The 15,839-nt window shown below is 52.3% G+C and overlaps 1 protein-coding gene across 11 annotated transcripts in view; it reads left to right on the forward strand.

Moving 5' to 3' along the window:
• Positions 1-15,839, forward strand: part of ARAP3 (ArfGAP with RhoGAP domain, ankyrin repeat and PH domain 3) — a 24,972-nt gene continuing 9,133 nt past the window's right edge. For 3 of the 11 annotated variants that reach the window (XM_078450116.1, XM_078450137.1, XM_078450138.1), the window contains exons 1-20: positions 1-113; positions 746-835; positions 2,257-3,164; positions 3,281-3,342; positions 3,450-3,561; positions 7,613-7,813; positions 7,973-8,042; positions 8,329-8,449; positions 8,544-8,728; positions 8,818-8,924; positions 9,413-9,612; positions 9,711-9,796; positions 9,939-10,121; positions 10,279-10,414; positions 11,041-11,157; positions 11,596-11,743; positions 11,868-11,970; positions 13,784-14,003; positions 14,701-14,764; positions 15,014-15,177. In XM_078450116.1, coding sequence (XP_078306242.1) covers positions 2,641-3,164; positions 3,281-3,342; positions 3,450-3,561; positions 7,613-7,813; positions 7,973-8,042; positions 8,329-8,449; positions 8,544-8,728; positions 8,818-8,924; positions 9,413-9,612; positions 9,711-9,796; positions 9,939-10,121; positions 10,279-10,414; positions 11,041-11,157; positions 11,596-11,743; positions 11,868-11,970; positions 13,784-14,003; positions 14,701-14,764; positions 15,014-15,177 — 2,803 coding nt within the window. In that variant the 5' untranslated portion in view covers positions 1-113; positions 746-835; positions 2,257-2,640. Of the gene's footprint in view, positions 114-160; positions 836-932; positions 1,031-2,256; positions 3,165-3,280; positions 3,343-3,449; positions 3,562-7,612; positions 7,814-7,972; positions 8,043-8,328; positions 8,450-8,543; positions 8,729-8,817; positions 8,925-9,412; positions 9,613-9,710; positions 9,797-9,938; positions 10,122-10,278; positions 10,415-11,040; positions 11,158-11,595; positions 11,744-11,867; positions 11,971-13,783; positions 14,004-14,700; positions 14,765-15,013; positions 15,178-15,839 lie in introns of those variants that run through there. The other 8 variants (XM_078450121.1, XM_078450131.1, XM_078450132.1 and 5 more) reach the window with 8 other exon arrangements.

A 15,839-nucleotide genomic window follows, 5' to 3' on the forward strand; every position in this document is an offset into this window, starting at 1 on the left:
GCTAAACACCAGCCCAACTCTGAGGGGGAAGTGCCTCAGGCTCTGGGGGACAGGCTTCAAGGCTAGGGCTCCAGGCAAGATTGGGAAAAAGGAGAGGAGCCATTTCTCCTCAGGTAACACCCCCATCCCCCTACCTCCGCCCCCCACCTCACCAAAAAAAAAAAAAAAAAAAAAAAAAAAAAAAAAAAAAAAAAAAATGGAGTACGAGGATGAAGAGAAGGGGCTTCTCCTAAAGAAGAAAAGACTTCTTGCTGGGTCACTGAGCTTGCAGGGCGCCAGGCTTATCCCCTAAAAGGCAGCCCCAAGACCCGGGTTGGGGGGTATGGGAGTAGGAATGTTGCCTTGCTGACCTTCACCTCTGGGAAGAAACCTAGGCCTGGCTCTTGGGGAGGAAGAAGCAGATGGGGACTCCTCTGCTAGGCATCGGCCCCTATTCCCTCACGTCAAACCTCTGGGCTACTGAAGGGGTCCCCAGCTTGGCAGGCTGTGGCTATCTGTGACTTCCGGATGCCAGCCTCCCTTCACTCGCTAACTGGGTGCCAGGGTCCAGCCACGGTGCTGGGCATGGGACAGGGGCTGCCACCCTGGGGGCTTAGGGCCCACCTCTTTCCCTCCTCTTTTGGCACGATGGGGAGGGAACAGCAGAAGGGCAAAGCCGTGCTCCAGGCCGCTCTCCTTTTCGCTCTGGTTCTACCTCTGTCACATCTCCATTCTGGTCTTTACCCCTTTGTCCCTCTCTCTAAAGCTGTCTTGACCTCCCGCTCCTGTTCCGGTCCCTTTCTCGGCCCCTAGGAAGACAGAGTTGGCCAGGCCCCGAGATAAGCGCAGCGGTTAGGTAAGGAGCCCAAACCTTTTGAAGGCCGGCGCTTGCACAAGGAGTAGCGGGGCCCAGCGGAGGGAACCGGCCGGCGGGGCGGGGCGGGGCCGGGCCCGTCGGGGGAGGGCTGAGGGGAGGCGGGGCCCGCGCTGCGCGACCCGAGCCTCGGACGGCGCGGCGGGCACCGGGAGCGGACGGCGGCCGCGTAGTGAGGTGAGGACCCCCGCGCCCACGGGCCCCTGCTTCCCAGACTCCTCCCCGTCCCCTCCTCGAGGGCCCCGTCCGCGCCGGCGGCCCTCCCCCGCCCCCCTCCCCGCCGTGACTCGCCCCTCCCTCCGGTGGCCTGGCCTCTGCCCCCTCCCTCCTCAACCCCCTCCTTCGTCGCAGCCCGCGCTGCCCCGCGCTGCCCGGCCCGCCCCCGGCACTCCTGCCCCGCGCACCTCCGGGTTTCCAGTCCCGTGCCCTCGGGCTGGATCTGAGTCACTGGGAAACTGGGCTCTGAGTCAGGCCCTAACTAGCTTGGGTACGGGGGCCCAGCTGCGGAGAGGCAGAAAGGCCAGAACTGATGCTGGGGCGAGAGAGAGTCCTGGTCAGGACCCCATGGGGAGAAAGTGTGTGAGAAGCTAACAGGCAGAGGCAGAGAGACAGAAATCTGGAGTCACATACACCTAAAGGTCTAGTTAAAATTGGAGACTCAGGCAAGGAGAGGCTTAATGACAGAGCAAAAGAAGGAGGGGAACAAAGATGGATTTAGATAGAGGCAGTGACCGATAGAGTGGGGTAGAGAAAGGGACAAGCAGAGAGAAAACTCTGAGACAGGTCCAGAGAATAGACCAGGGTCAGGGTCGGGATGGCCGAACGGGACAGAGCCTCAAAGACTTGAGCCCAAAGGCACGGGAAAGGGAAAGGGAAAGCTCAGAGGAAGAAGATTTGGAGAAAGCAGAGGTAGGGGGATGTCATTTCACACTCTTGAGTCGCTATAGGGAGGGTGCTCACGTGTGCATGCATGTGTGTGAACATGCTTCAGGTTGGTGGAGAGTGAAGACCCTGGAGTACCCCTGGCCTCTGGGCCCTCCTCTTTCCAGCCCAATTCTCCACCCTATCCCCATTCCCCAGGTGGCCTGTTTCCACGGCCAGGACCCCACTTGCTGAAACTAGTTAGGGCTCTCTGGGCAGCCTGTCCAAGGCAGACAGGATGTGGGGGCGGCCAGGGCTGGAGGGACAGGAAGGAAGTCTGAGCAGAGACAATAGGTGGAAGGGGAGGAGGAACTGGGAATGACCAGGATTAGGATGGCCGAGCTTGTACCTCAGTTCTGAAAACCAGGGGGGTGGAATCTCCACCTCTTCCCTCCTCTTGTGCCACAGCTGCCCCTGTACCCACCTTAGGCCACGTAATGAGGCCCCTCTTCCCACCATCCCTTTCCATCCTGCCCCCGCAGGCTTCTGTCATCTTGTCCCATGCTGACTTGGTTGAATGCAATAAAGCAGAGGCAGAGCTTTGATCCAGACCTAGGGTGGTCAGGAGCGTGGGGGCCAACACTTCCACCAATTTGTTGTGAGCCTGGGGCAAGCCTCTTCCCTTCTCTGAGCCTCAGTGTCCTCATCTGCAAATGAAGAGATTCCTCTATAATAAGAAAGCCCTTTCTGATGTTCTGGGACGGCTCTTCCTCCAGATTGCCGGCCACTGGTCATTTTTCTTTGGAGGAAGACAAGTCTGGTACCTACCCCCTGTCCAGGCCTCAGACTTTGGGACAGGGAGGGGGAATCTCAGCCTGAGCCCTTCCTTCACCCTGCCGCTCCCCCCAGCAATGGCCTGAGCCCCCATGGCTGCCCCTCAGGACCTGGACATCGCTGTGTGGCTGGCCACGGTGCACCTGGAGCAGTATGCAGACACGTTCCGAAGGCATGGCCTGGCTACAGCGGGTGCAGCCCGGGGCCTGGGCCACGAGGAGCTGAGGCAGTTGGGTGTCAGCGCCACAGGTCACCGGAAACGCATTCTGCGCCTGCTGCAGGCAGGTGCTGCAGAGGGCTCCCTGGATTCCCAGTTGGACAGTGCCATGGAGCCATCCCCCAGCCTGGCCCCCCAAGCCCAGCCCCCCAAGCCTGTGCCTAAGCCCAGGACAGTATTTGGTGGACTCAGTGGCCCCACCACCACCCAAAGACCTGGAGTGAGCCCAACCCTCTGGAAACCAGAAGTGTCCAGGAGCCCGGAGTCCAGCCCAAGTTCCCCTCCTCTCCCCACCTCCTCCTCTGAGCAGACTTCAGCCTTGAATACTGTGGAAATGATGCCAAATGCCATCTACTTTGGCCTGGACTTAAGAGGCGGGGCACAGACAGCCCAGGACATGTGAGTGGGGCTGGCTTCCTTGGGATCCAGTGCTGGGTGGGGGCAAGAAGGTGCAGGACATGAGGGTTTCTCCTCTCTCCTCTCTCCCTTAATGATCACTAGACCTTTTCCCTCAGGACCCCAGACAGCTCCCAGGCAGCTGCCCCCACCCCTGCCCTCAGGCCCACAGCAGGCACAGGTAGGTGGGTTATCATGGGTTGGGGGGAGAGAGACAGGTCCCTTCAGGACCCATACATTCCCACCTGACCTCCTCTTCCTTGTCTCTCCCATTACTCCCCCTGCCAGTACATATCATGGACCCTGGCTGCCTGTACTATGGTGTCCAGCCCGTGGGGGTCCCAGGGCCACCTGACAGAAGAGAAGGCAGAGGTGTCTGTCAGGACCGGGTTGAACACAGGTGAGTAGTCAGTAGGGTGGTGATGGCAGGAAGAGAGAAGCTTGAGGAGCAGTCTGGTGGTGGCTATGGATCCAGTTATTCATCAAATGTGTATTGAGTGTCCACTGTGTGCCAGCCAGGTACTCAAGATATAGAAGGACTATGGCAGACCCAGTACCCCCCTCAAGCCTCTTGTGACTCAAGGGCAGACAGGAACTGAAACAAGTAGACAAACAGATGGATATATAATTTACAATACGGAGAAATGCTTTTCTTGCTTTCATTTAACAAATCTTTATTGAGCATCTACTGCATCCCAGATGTTGTAGGTATTTGGGATAGATCAGAAATCCTTGTCCGTGTGGGGAGTCAAATAAAAATAAGTATAATAAATAAGTTACATCATATGTTAAAAGGTATTAAATACCATGGGAAAAAAAAGAGCAGGGTAAGAAGGCTGGGATGGAGTGAGGGGAAATGGGCTATAATTTTTCATTAAGAGTTGCCAGAGTGTTTTCAAATGACACTTGAGCAAAATGAAGGGTGTGAGAGAGTTAATCATGACAGTGTCTGGGATAAGTGTCCCAGGCAGGGGAGTGGCTAGAATAGAGGCTTCCAGGTAGACCCAGGAGTGGTGACAAGGCCAGTGGGGCTGGGGTATAGTGGCCAGGGCAGGAAGAGTGGGAGGAAATGATGTCAGAGAGGTAAAAAGAATCAGATCAGGTAGGACCTTTTGGGGACTTTCGCTTTGACTCTAAGTGAAATGGGAAGCCACTGGAAGGGTTTTGAATACATTTTTAAGAATCCCTCTGGTTGCTGTGTTGGGAATGGTCAGTAGGAGCAAAAGCAGAAGTAGAGAGACCAGATATGAGGTTATTGCAGTAATCTAGATGAGACATCTCAGACTAAGTCATGGTAGTGGAGATGGCAAGATGTGGTTGGATATGGGTTATATTTTGAAGGCAAACTGTCATGTGAGAGACATTGACACTTGGGGTGTGAGAGAAAAGAGCAGTCAAGAATGACCTCAAAGATTTTAGTCTGAGCTGCACTGTCCAGTGTGGTAGCCACTAGCCACACGTGCTTACTGAACACATGAAATGTGGCTAGTCTGGAGTAAGATGTGCTGTAACTATAAAACTACCAAATTTGAAAGACTTAGCATGAAAAAAAAATCAGTACTGGATGAATATGACAGAAGTAGACATAAATTATCTTACTTTTTATATGGATGACATAGTAAAATGTTAATATGTTGGGTATGTGGGATTAAATAAAATATAATTAGTTTTACTTGTTTCTTTTTATTTTTTAATGTGGCTACTAGAAAATCGAAAATTACGTATGTGGTTTGCACAGTGACCTCTGTTGGACAGTGCTGTTTGAGCAACTGAAAGTTCCTGGAGTTGCTCTGATCTGACATGGGGAAACTGCACAAAGCAGGGGGTGGTGGGGAGATCAGGAGCTCCATTTTGGATGTGCTGAATTTGAGGTATATATTATAAACCCAAGAAGAGATGACAAATAGACCATTGAATATACAAGCCTGGAGTTTGGGGGAGAGGTCTGAGCTGGAGATCTAAATTTGTGAGTTTACAGCATCTACATGGGTGTATATAGCTGTGAGTGAGTGTCGATAGAGCAGAGGACCAAGATCAGAGTCCTAGCATACCCCAATATCAAGAGGTTTGGGAGAAGAGGAAGAACCAGAAAAACAGACTAAAAAGAAATGAGTAGTAAAGGAGAAGGAAAACCAGAAGAGTGTGATGTCATAGGAGCCAAGTGAAGATAGGAGGAGGGGGAGGTCAACAGTTCAAATGCTGCCAGGAGGTCAAGAAAGACAAGGACTGAGAATTGGCTTCTGGAATTGGCAACATAGAGGTCACTGGGGACCTTGACAAGAGGTAAAGGTGAAAGCCAGATCAAAATGGTCTCAAGAGATAACAGAAGGAGTTGGAAGGTACAGATGACATTTTTGAATTTTTCTGCATAGAAGAGCACAGGGTTGAGTGGTTGTTACAGTGGAAGTGGAGTTAAGAAATGTTTTTTGTAGGAGGCAGTGTTACATATGTTTATAGATGGATTGCAGGGATCTGGTAGAGAGGGAGAATTAGTTGCTGTCGGGGAGAGGAAGGGGAGACAGTCTGGAGCAACATCCTGTGTAGGTGAGAGGTTGGTGCACAGAGGAGGGACTGGTTTCAAACAGGGATGTTTATGACAGCAGCAGAAGGAATGTAAAAAATGTGTGAAATTGGGTAGATGAGGCACTGGGAGTTTGTGGGGGTTCTTAACTGATTGCTTAAGTAAGCAATTTAAGTAAGTGTTTCTCACTTAAGTAAGAAACAAATAGGGTAGAGTAATGGTTTTCAACCTTAGCTGCACTATAGTCTGGGAACTTTTTTTTTTTTTTTTAGTTTATTGATTTTGAGAGAGAGAGAGAGAGAGAGCACACAAGTGGGGAAGGGGCAGGGAGAGAATCCCAAGCAGATTCTGCACCACCAGCACAGATCCCTATGTGGGGCTCCAACTCATGAACCAAAACGGAGATCATGATCTGAGCCCAAGTCGGATGCTTAATGAACTGAGCTACCCAGGCAACCCAGCCTGGGGAACTTTTAGAAATAAACATTCATGAGCCCACTCCCAGATGATCAAACTTAAATGTCTAGGATGGGGGCCATATACTGGTATTTTAAGGTTTCCCAAGTGACTTTGTGCTACTGAGGTTAAGGACTCCTGGAAAGTGACAGAGAATAATAGAGGACTTCCTGGGAAGATGGCATAAGCAAAGACCTAAGGGCTGAGATAAAGCAGCCCAGGGAAGCATGTTCTGGGCAGAAGGAACAGCATGTGCAAAGACTCTGAAAGAGGGAAGAGAAGGTGGCTAAACTGTAGTAAGCAAAGGCAAGGGTGATATAAAAGGAGGTCAGGGGATTGGGTGTGGGTCTCATTGTACAAGGTCTTACAGCCCCTTTTAAGGGATTTGGATTTATCCCAACTGCAAATGAGAAGTTATGCAGGATTTCATTGAGGGAAGGGGTGGTGGAGGATAGTGAAATGATCTCATTTGCATTACATTTTTTTTTTAATGTTTATTTTTGAGAGAGAGACAGAGACAGAGCGTGAACGGGGGAGGAGCAGAGAGAGAGGGAGACACAGAATCTGAAGCAGGCTCCAGGCTCTGAGCTGTCAGCACAGAGCCCAACGCGGGGCTCAAATTCACAAACTGTGAGATCATGACGGGAGCTGAAGTTGGACGCTTAACCAACTGAGCCAGCCATGTGGCACCCTTTTTTTAAAAAATTTTTTTAATGTTTATTTATTTATTTATTTATTTTTCAACGTTTTTTATTTATTTTTGGGACAGAGAGAGAAAGAGCATGAACGGGGGAGGGGCAGAGAGAGAGGGAGACACAGGATCGGAAACAGGCTCCAGGCTCCGAGCCATCAGCCCAGAGCCTGACGCGGGGCTCGAACTCACGGACCGCGAGATCATGACCTGGCTGAAGTCGGACGCTTAACCGACTGCGCCACCCAGGCGCCCCTAATGTTTATTTATTTTTGAGAGAGAGACAGACAGACAGACCGTGAGCAGGGGAGGAGCAGAGAAAGGTCAATTGCATTTTTAAAGGAGTGCTCTGGTAGTGATGGCAAGTGAGGTCCAAGGGAGGGCAGGAGTGGAAGCAGGTGACCAGTTAGGTAATTCATATCACCCTGGTGAGAACTCATGGGAATTTGGTCCAGGGAGAGAAAGTCAAGCATTTTTGGAGAGAGAACCAAAAAGACTTATTGATTAGATATCAGCAACTATGGCAGAAAGCCAGCTACACAGCCTTTCCCCAACTTTTCTACCAAGTAATACTAATGGCAAAGGAGAGGGACTGAAATTTTTCCAGTAAAAAATCCAAGTGTGCTCAGGGAAAAGGCTCTATGATAATCTTTTGGGTTCCCAACATCCCCATTTCCCTGTTTGAAAAGTGATCCAGTACCTTCCAAACATTCTACGAAGTGCTGTGGGTGGGGGTGTCTAGGGACCAGGGTCTAATATATGTTCTCTCTTGCCCCACATAAGGCTCAGCAGACAGGATCTGGAAGCACGGGAGGATGCTGGCTATGCTAGCCTTGAGCTGCCTGGGGATTCTACCCTCTCACTGCCCACCCTGGACATGGAGATGAATGATGACCTCATTTCACCCTATGCCAGCTTCTCATCCACAGCAGACCGCCCCACGCCCCTGCTCAGCGGCTGGCTAGACAAGCTCTCCCCTCAGGGGTGGGGCTACTGGGGAGGGAAAGGGAGGGTAGGGAGGGAGAAGAGGGAAGAGGGAGGCTGGGTGGTGGTGGTGGGTCAGGTCCCAGGTACTCCCAGACCCTAGGAACCCTCAGGATACAGCCTCCACCACTCACTCATCTTGGCCCCTGCCTTCCCCAGAAACTACGTTTTCCAGAGGCGCTTTGTGCAGTTCAACGGCAGGAGTCTGATGTACTTTGGCAATGATAAGGTGGGGGTCTGGGAGATGCTATGTTGGGCCTAGGGAAAGAGAAAGGGAAGGGGAGGGTTGAGAAAGGCTTCGGACTGCAAGATGGGAAGCCCAGGTCGGGGGGGGGGGGGTGCGGGGGGAGGCGGTCACCACACGACTGATGTCAGCATCTAAAGTAGCTAGGTTAGCAGCTGTACCCCACTGCTTGTGGAATGAATGCCGATCTCATTAAAAGTTGGCGCTGGCCCCAGGGTCAGCACACATGGTTGAATTGCTGTCCCTTTGGGTCACTGGGCTGTCTCTCCAGGATCCCTTCCCCAAGGGTGTGATCCCTCTGACTGCCATTGAGATGACCCGCAGCAGCAAGGATAACAAGTTCCAGGTCATCACTGGCCAGAGGGTGTTTGTGTTTCGCACAGAGAGCGAGGGTGAGAAGCAGGGCCCTACTGTGTCAGGGTGGGGGGCAGGGAAGCCATGTGAGCACACAGCTGCTGGCTAACCTACTTCTCTGTCCCCCACCAGCCCAGCGGGACACCTGGTGCTCCACACTGCAATCCTGCCTGAGGGAGCAGCGCCTCCTGGGCCATCCCCGGCCCGCTCAGCCACCCCGACCCCTCCGCACAGGCATGCTAGAACTTCGTGGACACAAGGCCAAGGTTTTTGCTGCTTTGAGCCCTGGAGAGCTTGCCCTGTACAAGAGTGAGCAGGTGAGAAGGGCCTGGCCGAGGCCAAGGAGCCTGGCCTAGCCCATTCTGGTGCCTCATTGAACCTGTTCCAACCCCCACAATCCCACCAGGCCTTTTCTTCCGGCATCGGGATCTGCTTCATTGAACTGCAAGGATGCAGCGTCAGGGAGACCAAGAGTCGCAGTTTTGATCTGCTCACGCCCCATCGCTGCTTCAGGTGGGGCCCAGACTGGCAGGAGGCAGGGACTGGGGAGAGACTTTTTTTTTTTTAAGTTTATTATTTATTTTGAGAGAGAGAGAGAAAGGGCGGGGGGGGGGGGGGGGAGAGAAAGTGTGAGTGGGGGGAGGGGCAGAGAGAGAGAGAGAGAGAGAGAGAGAGAATCCCAAGCAGGCTCTGCACTCTTGAACCCACAAACAGGGAGGTCATGACCTAAGCAAAGACAGACACTTAACAGACTGAGCCACCCAAGCACCCCTGGGGGAGAGACTTTTGAAGGAGACCCAGGGCAGGTAGAGGACTAGAGGCCTCTTCAGTAGGATGTCAGTGGGTGTGCACTGATGGAATTCCAGTGATCAGGGTCAAGGTCTCAGGATGGTCTGGGCTGGCCCAGAAGTGGCCTGCAGGGCTTCCTGCAGGAATGGCTAGTGAGATGGGACAGGTAGGAGGGGGTATCCATGCCCACAGACTGGCTGTCCACCCCTCAGCTTCACAGCCGAGTCTGGGGGTGCTCGGCAAAGCTGGGCAGCCGCTCTGCAGGAAGCAGTAACCGAGACCCTGTCTGACTACGAGGTGGCTGAGAAAATCTGGTCCAATCGGGCAAACCGGCACTGTGCGGACTGTGGCGCCTCCCGCCCAGACTGGGCTGCTGTCAACCTCGGGGTGGTCATCTGCAAGCAGTGTGCAGGTGAGGGCTGGGGCCTTTAGCTAAAACAGGGAGAGGGAGCGGGGGCTGAGGCTGGAGGTTCTGGGTATCTATGCCACATACCCTTCATACCCTAACAGGTCAGCACCGGGCCCTGGGTTCTGGGATCTCCAAAGTACAGAGCCTGAAGCTGGACACAAGTGTGTGGAGTAATGAGATAGTGCAGGTGAGGAGTCTGAAGAGGGAAAAAGTGGGGAAGATGGAAGAAAAGCATCCATAAAAGGCTGTGGGCCCAGCTTGAGGGCAGGATTGAAATGTCTGACGACTCGAGTTCCTGTCAGTTGCCTCTGCCCTTTGTCATCCTACAGTTGTTCATTGTCCTGGGAAATGATCGTGCCAATCGCTTCTGGGCAGGGGCATTACCCCCAGGTGAGGGGCTGCATCCAGATACAAGCCCTGGCCCCCGGGGAGAGTTCATTTCCCGGAAGTACCGACTGGGTCTCTTCCGGAAGCCCCACCCTCAGTATCTAGATCATGGCCAGCTTCTCCAGGTAGGAGGGACAGGTTGGGGCTGATGGAGGAGGGCAGTCTCTGAGTTGAAATGCCTAGACTTGGCGTGGGGTTGGGGCTGTTTCTGATGACTGGAGGACTGTCCCCACACTGTCAGGTTGGGTCTTGGGGCTGATAGAGGCCCTTCCCCTTCTGTAGGCACTGTGTGCAGCTGTGACAGGACCCAATCTGCTGAAGAACATGACCCAGCTCCTCTGTGTTGAGGCCTCTGAGGGCGAGGAGTCCTGGTCCCCCTCAGCACCTGATGGCAGCTTCTCTGGTCTCCTGCTCCCAGGTAATCCCCAGAAGGACCTCCTTTCTCATCCCCTAAGAATTCTCAACCCTGACCCGTGCCTTGATTGTTCCAGGGAGCCCCATGTACCCTTTTACTCATCCCATCACAATGGCCCAGGTTGGGTAGTTTCCCAACCTTCTAGATCCTCTGGGTCCTATATCCTGAAGTCATGAAATGATCAATGGCAGCCACTGCCTGGAATGGATCTGGATGTTTGAGGTGTTAGTGCTGGTGAACCCCTGACAAGGTCAACCCATAAAGGAGATCTCATGTTCCTGGGGAAGTCTGATCAAAGAAACAGTCATCTAATGATGCTTCTCTCCAGGGGTCAGGCCAGAGGGGCTGTGACACTTATAGGATGGCCCATGCTTAGAGGTTTCCACCCTGGGCTGACTGGGTGAATGGATGGCTGGTTGGGAGAGGCAGTGGGCAAGGGCTGGTGTCTTGCTTCCTACTACCATCTTTACTAATCTGGGTAGTAAGGGGTCCAGCCCCACTGGGCTTGACTTGGCCATGCTGCCAGTGGAGTTGGGTCCCACTGTCTTCCTCAGTCTGATCCTTTTCCTGATGACTCAGGCCATCCCATTGCACTGCACTGAACTGACCACTTCTCCTTCCCCTTGCAGACCCTTCCCCTGGCGTGTACAATGAGGTGGTGGTACCTGCCACTTACAGCAGCTTCCTGTACTGTGGTCCCATCAGCAACAAAGCTGGACCCCCACCTCCTCGCAGGGGCCGGGATGGTGAGAGGCGAGCCGAGGGTGGGGGGAGATGGGGCAGAAACTGGGATGAGCAAGGTGTACCGCAGAGGGGCGGGAAGGGCAAGTAGGGCCACACCCTGGAGTGGGCTAGGTGCTGGGAGTAAGAGAGGGACCATGCCTGGGGGCAGCACTGGGTGATAGATGAGAGCGTGTGCTGTGAAGTCAGACTGCCTGGGCCAAATCCCAGCTCTGCTACTTCCTACTAATGTGACTTGGGCAAACTACTCAAACTCTGGGCCTCAGTTTCCCTACCTGCAAAGAGGACTGAAGATGATACCCACCTCATAGTGTTGTTGTAAAGATTACGTGAGATCATACACAGGCAGAGGGTTTGGCATAGAAAGAATAAATATGGGAAATGGGAATTATGACGGTAGGGACAGACATCTTCTGCCTGCTGACCATCAGCCTCCCCCTTAGCTCCCCCCCGAATGTGGTGCGTGCTGAGAGCAGCTCTGGAAATGTTTGTGTCAGAAAGCAGCCCTGAACCCCTCAGCCTCATCCAGCCCCAAGATGTTGTATGTCTGGGTGTGAGTCCCCCACCCACTGACCCAAGTGACCTTGACAGGTAACCACACCCCTCGACAGGTAACCACACCCCATGCTCCCTGCACTCCCCCTTTGCCCTTTGTGATCCTGAGCCTGCCAGCCCCTCTTGGTCCCCATTCTCCTTAACCTCACTTTCTTTCTAGATTCCCCTTTTCCTTTGAGCTCATCCTCACTGGGGGGAGGATCCAGCATTTTGGCACAGATGGAGCTGACAGTCTGGAGGCCTGGACCAGTGCTGTGGGCAAGGTGAGCCATCTGAGACCTCCTCCCTAACAGCCCATGGTTTCCCTGTCCCCAGCTGTCCCCATCATGCCCTCTCCTGTTCCTACAGCCACCCCTACCACATCCACCTTCATTAACAGCTGTGCTAGGACCAGTGTTAGGCACTGCCCACTCAATAGCTCATTTAACTTTCACAACAACCCTGAGAGGAAAGGATTATCAGTATTTCACATACAGGGAAACAGAGTTACACAGGTTATGAAGTCATTTGATCAAGGTCACAGAGCTAGGAGGCAGCAGAGCCCAGGATTGAAAACAGGCCTTTGTCTCCAAAGCTCATGGCTTGAACTTCATTGTGCAGGCCTTCTTCCCAAGGAAAGGCTGCCTCTAACTCCCACTTCCCCCTTCCCCAAGTTCTCCCAGTGCACAGGTGAGGCTGCCTTTATGAGACCCAGTGTCTCCATTCCCAGGCAAGCTGGTCTCTCTGTCCTGCACCCTCTCCCTGCAATTAAAAGTTCGGGCCCTAGGGGTTCCTGGGTGGCTCAGTCAGTTGAGCATTGACTTTGTCTCGGGTCATGATCTCTCTCCATTCATGAGTTTGAGTCTCACATTGAGCTCGCTGCTGTCAGTGCAGAGCCCCCTTTGGACCCTCTGTCTCCCTCTCTCTGCCCCTCCCCAACTTGCGCTCTTTCAAAAATAAATGAATATTAAAAAAAAAGCTCAGGCCCTAAAGTCAGATATCCTGGGATCTGAGTCCTCCAACTCTCAGCCTTGTGAGCTTTTCCATACAGATAGAGTGGCTCTAAAAGATGCTCCCCTTGGCGTTGAGGATTAAGTGACATGTGAGACCCGCGCTGCTTGGCACACAGCAGGCCCTCCATCTGTGGGTGTTGAAATAGTAATGGTGATGATGATGCCCATTGCTCCAATCGCTCCCGTCCTTAACCGTTTTTTCCCTCAGTCCTGCTCCACCTTCGGCTTCTTATCACCCTGGTGCCCTCCTGACAACCCCTCAGAATAGTCGTGTGCCCTAGCAAGCATGCCCTTCCTCCTTAACCCCTGATGGCTGCCCTCCTCTGCCAGACTTATGAGCTGCTACTCTTCAGGGGTGGTTAGTGACTTCCCATTACCAAAGTCCAAGGGCCTCCTCCTGGCCTCACCAGGTCGGCCCTGCAGGATGTGACACTTCTCTGTGGGAAATGCTCAAACATTCATTGGAATGTCACAGAGTGATTTTATATGTAGAATCTAGTTTTTAAAAGGGAGGGCTTATATTGTGTATTTCTTTTTTCAGTTTACTTTTCTAGTAGTTCATTTTTATTGTTTTTTACAAAAGTACTATTAGTAACAGATTGGAATTTTGAACAAAAAAAAAAAAAAGAACTCCTGTTTCATCACCACAGGTAGCTGGAGAAGCACCATTTTGCAGACCATCTCCAACATTTATTTCTTCACAAATCCTCCCCTGACCCCTTAGGGTGGTGGGATTTCCCAGGGCATCGTGACTCTTCAGTTAGAGCATTTTGGCTGCCCATTCTTTCTTACCCTTACATCCCTTACATCCCTTACCCTTACATTTAAGGGCATAAGGCTGCCACACAGAATATCTTCTCTGTGTTGGCTGGAGCAAATTAAATTGAACTGAATTTCTTTCCTGTCTTTCTCCATCCATCTCCTGTGTTCTTGTGTCTTTCTTTTGTTCTCTCCCCATCGCTTTTCATTCCGGTCTTTCTTCTGCTCTCTCTTCATGTCTTTCCCTATCCTTCTCACTCTTCTCTCCACCTGTTATCTCTTTCCCCATCCTCCTTGTTCCCCATGTCTTCCTCTTGACTCACAGTGGTTCTCCCCGCTGAGCTGTCACCAGCTGCTGGGCCCTGGGCTGCTGCGGCTGGGCCGCCTGTGGCTACGCTCTCCCACCCATTCAGCCCTGGCCCCTGGCCTCTGGCTGTCAGGGTTTGGACTTCTTCGTGGTGACCACCTCTTCCTGTGTCCAGCACCGGGCCCTGGCTCTCCAGCCCCTGAGGACATGGTGCATCTGCGGCGGCTACAGGAAATCAGTGAGCAGGGGTGGGGACAGGGATGAAAGGTGGCCATGGGGTAAGGGACAGTGGACCTTCATCTATTTGGGGATCCCTAGGGGAAACAGCAGAACATAGTGTATTCAGGCACAAACTTTGGAGTCAGACTGCCCAGATACAGACCTCCACCTCTGTCACTTTCTAGCTGTGTGATCTTGGACAGGTTGCTTAACCTTTCTGTGCCTTAGTTTCCTCCTCTTTACAGTGGGCACAATGAAACAGTTGTAGTTTCAAATAAGGCAATGCATGTAAAACACTTATCACAGAGCCTGGTAGGACCTATCTTATAGGTGTTTAATAAATGTTACATGTTATAAATGTTACTGTTACTGTTATTTGGAGTCATTTGCTGGTTGGAGACTGGGAGAGGGGACTGGGTATTCTCACTTCCTCAAAGAGAACAGTATGGGATAATATCAGAGGGCTTTGGAGACAAGAGACCTGAGTTCCAGCTCAGCTTTGCCATTTTATAACAAGTAATGAGACAAGCAGCTTAACCTCTCTGAGCATTAATATGTCACCTGTAAAATGGGGATAATAGTATGTAACTTACAGGATTTAATACAGCATTGTTTGTAGGGTTCCTAGTCTGGCACCTACATACCTTAAATACTTAGTAAATATTAGTCACTATGATGAAGACAGTCATGATACTGTCTCATGGTTCTCCTCCCAGGTGTGGTTTCAGCAGCTGACACCCCAGACAAGAAGGAGCATTTGGTCCTGGTGGAAACAGGAAGGTAAGTGTTGCCCTTATCCTTGACCCTGGATCCCTCTTTCTAGAGCCCGCCCCGCTCCACCCTCCACCCTGGTCTGCTGGACCACTACCCACTTCCTCAAATTCCATTGCCTAGTTCAGGGGCTCTGTCTGGGTTGAATTTTGCTGCCCCCTGCTGGTGGCTCTTGGAAGACTGGGCCTTGTGATCCTGGGCCTCTTAGTTTAAAGGACCCTCAGGAGCTGGCTCTGACTCAGGCCTCTTGGGTCTCAGGACCCTGTATCTGCAGGGGGAGGGCCGGCTGGATTTCTCAGCATGGACCGCGGCCATTGAGGGGGCTGCTGGCGGGGGCGGCACAGGGCTGCAAGAGCAGCAGATGAGCCGGGGTGACATCCCCATCATCGTGGATGCCTGCATCAGTTTTGTCACCCAGCATGGTGAGTGGGTACTGGCCAATACTGAGCCAGTAGGGGATGGGGGACATAGGAACAGCCAGAAGTTGTGATCTGCCTACAGAAGCTTTGCCTCCAGAGATTGCAGCCTAACAACAACCTGCTGTATGATCCTTGGCAAGCTTCTTTATCTTTCTGAGCCTCAGTTCCCCCATTGGTAGAATGGGGCTACTAACAGTCCTCGTTTTCTAGGATAGTTGTGATAGTAAGAGAACATATGTAAAGCATTTAGCACAGCATCTGGCAGGTAGTAAGTGTTCCAAGGTAGCTGTTAGTGGGCCGTGGGCGTGAAAGGGGAGCAGAGCAGCACTGAAATGTGACTGGAGATGGAGAGCCATAAAGAACAAAGAGGGGGCAGCTGTAAGGCAAGAGCCAAGCTGTGCAGCAAAATCCTTGAAGGTCTGAGCAGATTTATTCTGTGTGGGAGTTTTTCCAGGCATAAAGGCTCAGCTGTGCGAGTGGCTCCCAGAATTCTCTGTGACTTTTTGGCCTCTGCTTTATTCTCCAGCCCAAGGAGGCACCAAGTAGAATCTAGCTCCTTGATGAACCCCCTTTAGAAGGCAGGACCCTTTTTTTTTTTAATTTTTTTTAACGTTTATTTATTTTTGACGAGAGAGACAGAACATGAGTGGGGGAGGGGCAGAGAT

The sequence above is a fragment of the Panthera onca genome, chromosome A1, assembly GCF_046562875.1.
Source record: "Panthera onca isolate mPanOnc1 chromosome A1, mPanOnc1 haplotype 2, whole genome shotgun sequence".
Classification (NCBI taxonomy): domain Eukaryota; kingdom Metazoa; phylum Chordata; class Mammalia; order Carnivora; family Felidae; genus Panthera; species Panthera onca.